This window comes from Schistocerca piceifrons, chromosome 5 (assembly GCF_021461385.2).
Source record: "Schistocerca piceifrons isolate TAMUIC-IGC-003096 chromosome 5, iqSchPice1.1, whole genome shotgun sequence".
Lineage (NCBI taxonomy): Eukaryota > Metazoa > Arthropoda > Insecta > Orthoptera > Acrididae > Schistocerca > Schistocerca piceifrons.
The window spans coordinates 579,930,354-579,942,545 of NC_060142.1; the positions used below are offsets into that span (position 1 = coordinate 579,930,354).

Genomic DNA, 12,192 nt, shown 5'->3' on the forward strand with positions numbered 1-12,192 from the left:
CACTGGCTGGCAAGAGACCACAGAAACGCAAAAGCTACAATGGACACCAGAAATGACCAAAGCTTTTGGCAACTTACAAAGAAGCTTAGAGGAGGCAGTGTTACTCGTGGTAGTGGCACACCCCATACCTGCAGCACCATAGAATATTTTAGTAGCCACCAGCCAGGTCACCATTCGTGCAGCCGTGCAACAACAGGTCGATGGACATTGGCAACCTCTTAGTTTCTTCTCAAAGAAGCTGCAACTCCGACAGAAAAAATGGAGTGCATGTGACAGAGAGTTGTTGGCAATATATGAAAGTGTCAAACATTTCCACTCGTATATTGAAGCCAGACCAGTAACAATTTTCACTGATCGTAAACCTATAGTGTCAGCTTTCAGCAACATAGGCAATAAGTGCTCGCCAAGGCAGTACCGGCACATAGAGTTTGTCAGTCAATTCATCATGGATACAAGGCACATCAGAGGTGTGGAGAATCTGGTTGCAGATTACTTTCCTTGTGTTTGCAGTGTGACCAGCACAATAAACTATGACAAGCTCGCGACATTGCAGGAAGTAGATCTGGATCTACAGAAGTTATTGTCAGACCACACAACAGGGTTACACTTACAGCCAATACTCATGCCAGGAAGAAGGCTTAAGTTATGGTGCAATATATATCAAAACAGAATTCTCACCCATACATTCCACAACAATTTCATAAGCAGTGTTTGACAGTGTTCATGGCCTGGCACACCCAGGGGCAAATGCCACGATCAAGTTACTGACAGCACATTTTGTCTGGTCATCAATTTAAAAGGATACCAGGGAATGGACTCTCATAGGCCTACAATATCAACGCTGCAAAGTAGGATGACACAGTCACATGTAAATTGGAAATTTCCCCGGATTACCCGCAAGATTTGCCCATGTCCATCTTGACTTAGTGGGTCCACTCCCACTTTCGGATGGCTGTAAATACTTGTTAACAGTAATACAGAGATGCATGAGATGGGTGGAGGCCATTCCAATCACTGAAATAGCAGCAGAAATGGTTGCAAAGGCATTTGTCTCTCAATGTCTACCTCACTTCAGGTGCCCATTGATATCACAACAGATCAAGGCCGTCAGTTTGAGTCTAGTCCGTTGAACAAGCTAGCTAATTTATGTGGGTTCCAGCACCACCATACAACAAGCTACCATCCAGCAAGCAATGGTATGGTGGAGAGGTGGCACAGGATGTTGAAGGTAGATCTCATCTGTCATCAGAGAAGCTGGACAGAAGCATTACCATTGGTTGTACTTGGATTATGGACCACATACAAGACAGACATCAGTGCCTCAGTGGCGGAATTGGTGTGTGGGGAATCATTGAGAATCCCGGCAGATTACCTAACCACCGTCGCATCACCAGTGCCAAAAAACCTCTCATCAGTGATAAGTAAAATCCGTGAGCATGTGGAAACAATGAAAAGGCCTACAGTATCTAGAAATGGTGAGTGACCAGTTTTCATGCATAAGGCATTGGCATACTGTACACATGTCATGCTCCACACAGATTCAGTCAGAGTGCCACTACAACCTCCATATACTGGACCTTATCAAATAGTATGATGCAACACTCATACTGTGGACATCTCATAGAATGACAAAACTATTAGAGTGTCCATAGAGAGGGTAAAACCAGCATGGGTCTTGCCAGGACGGGAGTATGATGACACTCAACAGAATGTGAAGGACCAAAGTTTGGAACTCACTACACATGATATGGCAGATGAACCCATGGCAAGGGGACATGGGACCACAACACAACAGCCCACACCAGCACCTTCATTATTGCAGCAACAAGTTGTCCGTACAAGAGCAGGGTGACAGGTGAAGTTTAAGTACCCTTTTATCCCGGGTGCTCTGCACTTTAAGGGGAGGGGGGTATGTAGGAACATGGCAGTAACCAGTGATGCGTGCTTTGTTTACTCCATGCAAGTGCAGTGGACATTAGATATAAGTTTTTACTCTTTGGCTTTTAGTTCAGTGAGTCTGCTTTTCCAAGTCGACAAAATAAAGTATTTTGTGCAAAGCTGTATCCGGGTTTAATGTATTGCCTACACCTGTTTTAAAGTGTATTGATTAAAAAATAGTTTTCTTTCATTTAGAGAGTTGATACAATGAAAATTATTGGAAATAAATAATCAGATTGACCAATTACAAAGCAGCCAAAGAGGATGGAGTTGTCTGTAAACAATATGATAGGTGTCTAGTTCACAAATTATGCCATATAACCTAATATATTTATCATTGGCGAAGTTTTCTGATTCATTTCTCTAGTTTGAAACAAGTTTGTTCTTCTTCTTTAATCTTGCCTAGTGTAATTTAGTGATAAATGGTCTATATACGTCCACATCATGGTCATCTTACGTATATCCTGCTTTTGCCCTAGTATTTTTATCTTATGTACCTCTACTATAAATAATGCATATAAATATATACAGTGAGATCGTCCATACAAAGAAATTTGTCTACAGCTGAATGAATAAATAAATAAACGAAATAAAACTGTATAACTGAACAATCTCAGCCAAACAGTAGAACAATAAAGTAAAATAGTTGTTCTGATATAAGAGATTTTATTGCAGTTCTGTTAACAAGGAAAAAGGTTGGGAATCTTTACTCTTTAACAGCAGGCACAGAAGAATCATATAGTGGAGATGCTGAGTCACAGGCAGATAAAACAAAGAGATTGCTACAAAAGTGAGTTTCGGCCAAAAGGCATTCTTCTAAGTAGACAACACACACAATTCTCACAAGTGCAACTCACACACACACACACATGACCACTGTCACTGGCCACCAAGGCCAGACTGCGAGCAACAGCACGTGATGGGAGAAGGAATCTGGATGGTGCATGTAAGGATGTGGCTGAGGCAGGAAGGGGGAAGGGATAGCAGGGTAGGGGTGGGGGACAGAAAGTGCTGCTTATGGGAGCATACAACATTTAGTGGGGCTGTGTAGGGCAGCTAGGTGCAGTTGAGAGGTTAGACCTGGAGGTAGAGGGGGGGGGGGGGGGGCGAACAGGGGAAGGGAGCTGAGAAGAAAAGAAGTTAAGAGACTGTGTATGCATTGGTGGAATCTCCCTCTCACTTTTTCATCACTAACCCTACCAATCAGATTCAACCCAAAACCAACACTGAACCCTGCTGACTCAGTTTACTGCTATATCCAACTGTGGTTCACCTCTAACACACCCAAATCACTCCCTTTTAACATTTCAGAATTTGTTAACCTCAAACCTTGCCTCATTATCATTCTCTAAATCCCTCGACATGAAAGTTAACCCTACATCCACAGAAAGAACTGCAGAGCACCACATAAAACTGATCCTGACTTAATAGTCCTACCTGCTGACAAAGGCTACACCACAATGGTTTTGAACCACAGAGCTTATCTGGTGGAAGGAGTCTGCCAGCTGTCATACTCGTTCACCTACAAAGCCTGCCACAGTGACCCCATTCCAAAAATCCAATAGGACCTCCAGTCTCTCCTCCTATCCTTAAGCCCATCCCAAAACCTGTCCTCTGAGTCTCTCTCCTCACCTCTACCACTCCCCACACTCCTACCTTCTACATGCTTCCTAAAATCCATAAACCTAACCACCCAGGGTGCCCCATTGTGGCTGGTTACTGTGCCACCACTGAAATAATCTCTGTTCTCACAGACCGACATCTTCAGCCTATTACCTGGAACCCATACCCTTCTCTAGCCTCCTACATAAAAGACAACAATCATTTACTCTGCCAGTTCTCCACTGTTCCTGTTCCTTTACCACATGGTATCCTGCTCATCCCTATTGGTGCCATCTCTCTTTACACTGACATCCCTAATTCCCATGGCCTTGCCACTGGTGAACACTACCTTCAACAGTCCCTGCTGGATTCCAGAACTACAACCTCCTTTCTGGTCATTATGACCAACTATATCCTAACCACTGGCCGTGGTGGCCGAGCGGTTCTAGGCGCTACAGTCTGGAACCGCGCGACCGCTACGGTCGCAGGTTCGAATCCTGCCTCGGGCATGGATGTGTGTGATGTCCTTAGGTTAGTTAGGTTTAAGTAGTTCTAAGTTCTAGGGGACTGATGACCTCAGAAATTAAGTCCCATAGTGCTCAGAGCCATTTGAACCATTTTATCCTAACCCAAAATTACTTCACCTTTCAAGGCATCACACACAGACAAATCCATGGTACAAAATGGGCACCTGCATGGCACCATCCTATGCCAAGCTATTCATGGGCCATCTAGAGGAATTCTTCCTAACCACACAGAATCCCAAACTCCTCACCTGCTGCAGGTACGTTGATGACATCTTCGTGACCTGGGTCGAAGGTGAGGACACCCTATCCACATTCCTCCAGAGCATCAACACCTTCTCCCCCATTCACTTCACCTGCTCCTTCTGAACTCAACAAGTCACCTTCCTCTATGCTGACCTCCACCTCAAAGATTGCTACATCAGACTTCCATACATATCAAACCTATCAACCACCAGCAATATTGCCACTTTGACAATTATCACCCTTTCCATACTGAGTAGTCCCTTTCCTTTCAATGTAGCCACACTCGGCCATCACATTTTTACTGATAAGCAGTCTCCTCCAAATATACCAAGGGTCTTCTGAGGCCTTCATGGACAGAACTTGCCTTCCTAACCTTGTACAGATACAGGTCTCCCATGCCTTATGTCTCTAGTCACCCATCACCTCCCAAAGTTCCGCCATCCAGCTACAAAGGAGCGCTACCCTCAGTACTAACTCAGGACTGGAACAACCGAACCATATTCTCCACCAGGGTTTCAACTACTTTTTGTCGTGCCCTTAAATAAAGAATATTCTACCCACTTTCCTTCCCACCCCTCCCATAGTGGCGTTCCACTGCCCAAAAAACCTACACAATATCCTCATCTACCCCTACTCCACCCTTGCTCCCAACCTCTTGCCTTACAGCTCATGTCCCAGTAACAGATCTAGATATGAGAGCTGTCCCATTCATCCTCCCACCACTAACTACTCTAGTCTGGTCACAAGCATCATCCATCCCATCAAAGGCCTGTGAAATTACTCATGGGATCTACAAGCTGCATTCTACATGGGCATGACAACCAATAAGCTGTTGTCCGTGTGATTGGACACGAACAAACTGTGGCAAAGAGATAGCTGGACCACCCAGTTACTGAACACGCTGTTTGGCACAACATTCTTCACTTCAATGTCTGTTTCACAACCTGCATCATATGGATCCTTCCTACCAACACCAATTTTTCTGAACTGCACAGATGGGAACTCTCCCTGCAATATATCATATGTTCCTGTAACCCCCAACCTTAACCTTCGTTAGTCTTTCTCCTTCACCCACCTACCCCTCCCTGTTTCCACACCAGCATTACACAGCCTTCTATTCCAACAACATACCTGCACTCTCTTTACTTATCTCCTTTACTGTCCCCCCCCCCCCTCCTCCCTCACAATCTAATCCCCAAACTAGACCCAGCTGCACTACATTGTCCCCACCAACCCATGTATTCTTCCACAAGCAGTGCTTTTCACTCCATCCCTACCCCTACCCTGCTAAATCTTCCCCTCACTGTCCCAGCCTCCTCTTTTAGCCCCACTACTCAGATTGCTTCTCCCATCATGCTCACAATCTGGCCTCAGTGGTCACAAACAGTGGTCATGTGCATGTGAGTTGTGCTTGCATGAATGTTGTCCACTTTAGAAGAAGGCCTATTTGCTGAAAGCTTACTTATTTAACAGTCTTTTTGTTGTGCCTGTCTGTGACTTCACATCTCACTACATGGTGAGTAGCAATCAATCAATGGTAGGCAAGGAAAACCTTGTAACTCCATTTTGTTAAATTTTGCAGGTGAAGCAAAAATGGATTCATAAAAAAATAATACGAAGTGATACGGAAAGTTGCTACATGTATAATTGTTTAGTAGAAGCCTAGTTATTGATAGATTAGAGAAATTCATGCATTTTCAAATTTCTCTTTGATTATGTAGTTACCGATAACTGGAATTACAATTTTTCACAAACAGATGGAATTATGAGGTTTCCATTCCCTACCATCACTATCCTTTTCATAATATTGTCATTATTCTATACTGGATTTTCCATTGTTTGACCCAGAACAGTCATTACCAATGACTATGAAGTCATAATGAAACTAAAATTTTTCATTATTTACCATATTTTGCCAGGACTTATCTCCAATTATTATTAGTGCTTATTAAAGGAATATCATATTATATTTCATATATGTATGGTGTAAATGCCTTTGTGAGTATTTGTAAAAGATGTGATCTGGATTTCCTAGGAACAGTTTATAATTGCATATAGCATGACTTTGTGGCACATGGCAGAAAATGGGTTTGTTTGTAGCAAGACAAGAATTGATATGAACAATGTGATGACATCTGGAGTGGCACGTATTGTATTGTTAGCAGGGTGACCATTGTTTCAGCTTCTCTTGATATGACAGCAGACATACTAACAGTGGTGCACTCAGTGATAATGTTCACTTTTCGGAAAAGGGCAGGACCTGTGTACAGTACACCATAGGCATACCAATGTTTGGAGGCCCTGAAGAGAACAAACATTGTCAGATTGCAGCCATTATTGTCGGATGAGTGCAAAACTTGACCTGATTGGGTGGGTACACAATGTGATCACCTCTGATTTGCATAACCAGTAATTTTGACAGCAACTGTTAAATTTGTGATGTGTTAAGGCTGGTGGCTGCACACTATATTTGAGATCTCCATGATGTTATCTTTTAACATAATAATGCGAGACTACATGTTACCCATGTTGTCTTGACCTACTTTGATACAGATGGTGTCCAACCCATCCCACAAATTTAACCATGCAACTTTCCTGCTATACTGTACAGACACAAGAAGTAAAATTTCATTATTTTGTATCCTTTGTGACGTTACAGTGTTGATGGCCAGCAGTTTATTTTTGTCATGGTATCATCTGGCACAGTATAATTTTTGTTGTATGTCATAGTTACTAATCTGCATCAGGCAATGCAGAGGATGCATCAAGGGATAGAGGAAATAACAAATTCTGTATATCAGTCTATGTCATTTTCACAATAATCTTGTATTCTGTGATCCTACAGGAATTTTTTTGGAAGACTAGAGTCAAGAAATTTGTGTTCGTTCATTTAATTTATTTTGAATATTTATTTTTTCTAGTTTCTTATATAATATGATATAAATCTGCTTCATTCATTTCTAGTGCAATGTTTTCAGTTAGAAGCCATACATAATCTCTCTCTCTCTCTCTCTCTCTCTCTCTCTCTCTCTCTCTCTGTGTGTGTGTGTGTGTGTGTGTGTGTGTGTGTGTGTGTGTGTGTGTGTGTGCGTGTGTGTATTTTTTTCCCCACTATGTGATGTGGACATTAAGAAATACTGACCTTTCCATTGTTTCCAAACGCTTTCCAAGAGAATCCAGAGATTCTGCAATTCTGAGGAGCTGTTGCCTCTCATCAATTGGTTTGGGATGCGTGAAAAACATACATTTGAAGAGGCCAGCGAAGGAGATTTCAATGGATCCTTCTTCATTGTCATCACCTCCACCACCTCCTTGAAGAAAGCCCAAGAGAGACTTTTGCCTGGCTTTCTTCTTTGCTTCTTCAGCTTCTTTCTTTTCTTGCTCTATTTCCTAAAAATGTGAAGTCATTTGTTCTGTCAAATGAACTCTGAATACAATTTTTTTTATTAAGTGTGCAACAGTAAAATAGTTGTAAGCAATGATTTCCTATTTTAACCATAAGTGTCTGTTAGCATTTCCTACTATAAGCTTCGAGGTTTCCTGAGCTCTGTATTCAGTTGTTAACCTTGTGAAACGTTTCTATGCATATAACTTAAATGTATATCACTGACTGCAGGAAATCATTGACTGATCTGCATATGTACAATTATGATACAAAATATTTAATTTCAAAAGAACATTAAGTTCTTTATTATATATAAGCCCATATTTATCAGCAAGATGATTATTCTTTCAAAACACTCAATTTAAGAAAAGAAGAACTAAGTAATCCAATTCATATCTCACTGTTAAAACAATCAAAACTATTATTATTAGGATATCACTTGAATTACTGTAACCTGTGACAGTATTATGAAAAGGATAGGTTGCTACTCGCCATATAGTGGAGATGTTGGATTGCAGACAGGCACAACAAACTGGCCAAAAGGCATTCTTCTGAATTAGGCAACATACACACGTACATCCATGCAAACATAACTCACACACATGTAATCACTGTCTCTGGCTGCCAAGGCCAGCCAGACGGAGTATATGTTGCATAATTCAGAAGAAGGCCTTTTGGCCGAAAGCTTACTTGTTTAGCAGTCTTTTTGTGATTCACCATCTCCACTATATGGTGAGTAGCAGTTTACGCTTTTCATAATATAGTCATTATTCCATTGTGAATTTTCCATTGTTTTACTGTGACCTGTAGTGAACAATGGAAGCAAAATACTGCATCACACACTTCAAAGGATTTTGTAGTTGTATTTGCAGAAACCATATTTTTCTCACCATCATCATCACTGAGTCAATGTCTAATACTGAACAAACATCAGTATGAATCTTAAGCAGCTAACAATGGTACATCTGCATTTACATCTACACTGAGGTGACAAAAGGTCATATGATACCTCCTGCTATTGTGTCAGACCTCCTTTTGCCTGGTGTAGTGCGGCAACTTGACACGGCATGGATCTGCAGGTCATTGGAAGTCCCCTGCAGAAATATTGAGCAATGCTGCCTCTATAAGTGCCCATAATTGTGATTGTGTTACCAGTGTCAGATTTTGTACACAACTGACCTCTTGATTACATTCCATAAATGTTTGATGGGACTCATGTCGGGCAATTTGGGTGGACAAATCATTTGTTTTATTGTCCAGAATGTTTGAGAATGTGAAGTCCATGAATGGCTGCAAGTGACCTCCAAGTAGCTGAACATATCATCCAATGATCATTTCATTTGGAACAGATGACTACACTATTCCATGCAAGTACAGCCCACACTATTACGGAGCCACCATGAGCTTGCACACTCCTTATTGAAAACCTGGGCTCATGATTTTTGAGGTCTGTACCACACTTGAACTCTACCATCAGCTTTACCAACTGAAATCAGGACTCTTCTGACCAGGCCATGGTTTTCCAGTTGTCTAGAGCCCAGCTGATATGGTCACAACTCCAGGAGAGGCGCTGCAGGCAATGGTGTGCTGTTAGCAAAGGCACTCGCATCAGTCATCTGCTGCCGTAGCCCATTAATTCCAAATTTCACCACACTGTCTTAATCTATACCTTTGTAATATGTCCCACATTGATTTCTGCAGTTATTTCACACAGTGTTGCTTGTCTGTTAGCACTGACAACTCCATGAATATGCCACTGTTCTCAATTGTTAAGTGAAGGCCATTCACCATTGCATTGTCCATGGTGAGAGGTAATGCCTGAAATTTTATATTCTTGGCACTCTCCTGACACTGTGGATCCCAGATATTGAATTGAGTAATGATTTCCAAAATGGTATACCCCATGCACCTAGCTCCAGCTACCATTCCATGTTCGGAGTCTGTCAGTTCCCATTGTGTGGCCATAATCACATCAGAAACTTTTTCATATGAGTCACCTGAGTACAAATGACAGCTCAGCCAATGCGCTGCCCTTTTGTACCTTGTGCACATGATACTACTGCCACCTGTATATGTGCATATCACTATCCCATGACTTTTTGTCACCTCAGTATACATCTCAACTCCAGAAATCATTATAAAATACATTTCAGAGGGTACTTTTCTATGTGAAACAGAGTTTTTTTTAGCAAGATAAAAATGCCATGAATGGTTCATTTTCACCCATGCAGCCATTACATGCATAAGCTGACCATAACATAGTGTTAAGTACAATAGGAAATAGTGCATAGTAAGCCACAGTTAAGTGAACAATACATAGCAGTTTTTTACTGTAGAAATAAATGTAGTTCTTTTTATCTTGCTTCCTCCCTACAGTTGTTCACTTGCAGCTATTCTCCACAGAGAAAAGTGTTATATGATCTCTTAAATGAAGTACTGGCAGAGCAAAACAACAAAAACTATCCTACTGGTACATTCTATCATTTGATTTTGTGATTTATAAAAGAATTCATCATAAATTACAATTAAGTTCTTGTAATATGGGGCCCTCGGCCTGTATGAATTGTTTAAAGGACAGCATCTTTCTGCAATTTTGGCATTACACTATTGTCAGGTACAAATATTTGATGTCATATCATGGAACAGTTGTATTTCAGCCTGCAGTGACTGAATTGTATAGAATGGTTTTAGTACACTAAGAAGGCTCATAAAACTAAGCTTTTGATGTGTCTGAAAAAGAAAGTTTACATTCACTGCGTATTATCAGTTTTCATTCATGGGGGATTGCTTGGTGAACAATGAAGAGATACATGTTGGAAGTTACTGGGAGAGACAGAAAGAAATGGATCAGGGAACAGGTTTGGATTAGAAGATGTAAATAAGACTAATGAAAATAAAATTGAAGTGTGCAGTTTTGTAGCAGGTGAACTGATGATAGATGGACAAAGGAGGAGTTTTGGCTGATTCCATGGGGCTAGAAAAGACTAAGAAAATGACACAAAGCAAAATGGTTTGATTACATTAGAAAACTTTCAGGAGTAATGTCAATGCATGTAAATATATATACAGTAATGTGTGGAAAAGTGCCAAAGAGCTGATGATGACAAAATGTAAACTGTTTTCCAGGTTAATAACATGTAAGAAGAAGAAAAACCATTCAATATTTTGTGGAACACAAATTAAAACAGTGTTACAAAATTAGTTTTTACCCATACCCTTGTGGGATTAATGCCTTAGAATAAAATGGGAATGCCCTTCATAAATGTCACTTTTAATTTTGAGTGACGTACATAATTCTGATATGCATTGTTCTTGTAGTCTTCAGTCTGAAGACTGGTTTGATGCAACTCTGCACACGTGTCCTGTGCAGACCTCTTCATATTTGCATAATTACTACACCCTTCATCCATGTGAACCTGCTTACTGTAGTCTAGCCTTGCCTCCTTCTATAATGCCCCACCCCACTTCCCTTCACTGCCAAAATGATGACTCATCCCGCAATGCCTCAGAATATGTCCCATTAATTGGTCCTTTCTTTTAGTCCATTTCTGCCACAAATTTCTTTTCTACCCAGTTTAAATCAGTACCTCGTCCTTAGTTACCCATTATACCCAATTAATCATCAGCATTCTTATGTGGCACCACTTTTCAATATTTTGTATTATGATAAAAAAATCATTCATATCATTGAAAAGCTGAGAAAAAGATAAGTATAAACTTTTAGTGAATATGAAACTATCAGCACCAGGAATAGATATGATTATTTCAAGTGATTACTGTAAACATAGCATTTCTGTGGCCTTATTTTATAGCTCTACTTAGAACAAAACTTACATATTTCTGCATTACCCCATTTGCTTATATGTGCAAACAGGGATATTTCTGTGGTCTTTTTTACTGTTCTTTTCTCTGTATTCATTGTTATCTGAGCACATGTCTTTAATGTTTTAGTGTTAAAAAAGACTAGTTGGTATAAAGTCAGTGTTGAAATTGATGGATGATGGCATTTGCAATCGGGGTGTGAAATTAATCCAACAGAAATACATGTGTGTTACAACAGCTGGGATTCGGCTGCATATTTGTAGCCCAGAAAAAAATTATGTTACAGTGTATTTCTTGTTGTACCACCTTTCATAGTTCTAATGTGTAGAAGGCAAGTACATTTTTACTTTGAGCATCTATATATGATTTATCAGTTAGAGAAGTCATGCTCTAAATGTGCAAGAGTGCTATCTCTATTTCAAAAAATTTAATTACCTTTTTGGTTCTTTTCTCAATGAATTCCCGAGTTCCCCAGGTAATATCATTAAGGTTGAATAGTGTGAAAATATACAGCACCATGTATGCTGATGGTATGGCTATGAAGTACACAATACCAAATGGTAAGCATCCCACTTCTTTTGGGTGAAGTAGTGCTGCAGTTACTACCACAGCAATAACCCCAAAGAAGAAGACAGAGTAAGGTGCAAGCAGGCCATTCTCTTGAATTTGCAGAAG

The 12,192-nt window shown here is 40.6% G+C and overlaps 1 protein-coding gene across 2 annotated transcripts in view; it reads right to left on the reverse strand.

Annotated features, from left to right (window-relative positions):
• LOC124799250 (chitin synthase chs-2) overlaps nucleotides 1-12,192 on the reverse strand; it is a 345,843-nt gene that overhangs the window by 32,864 nt on the left and 300,787 nt on the right. For both annotated transcript variants that reach the window (XM_047262797.1, XM_047262796.1), the window contains exon 17: nucleotides 7,453-7,700. In XM_047262797.1, the coding sequence (XP_047118753.1) occupies nucleotides 7,453-7,700 (248 nt within the window). The remainder of the gene's footprint in view (nucleotides 1-7,452; nucleotides 7,701-12,192) is intronic.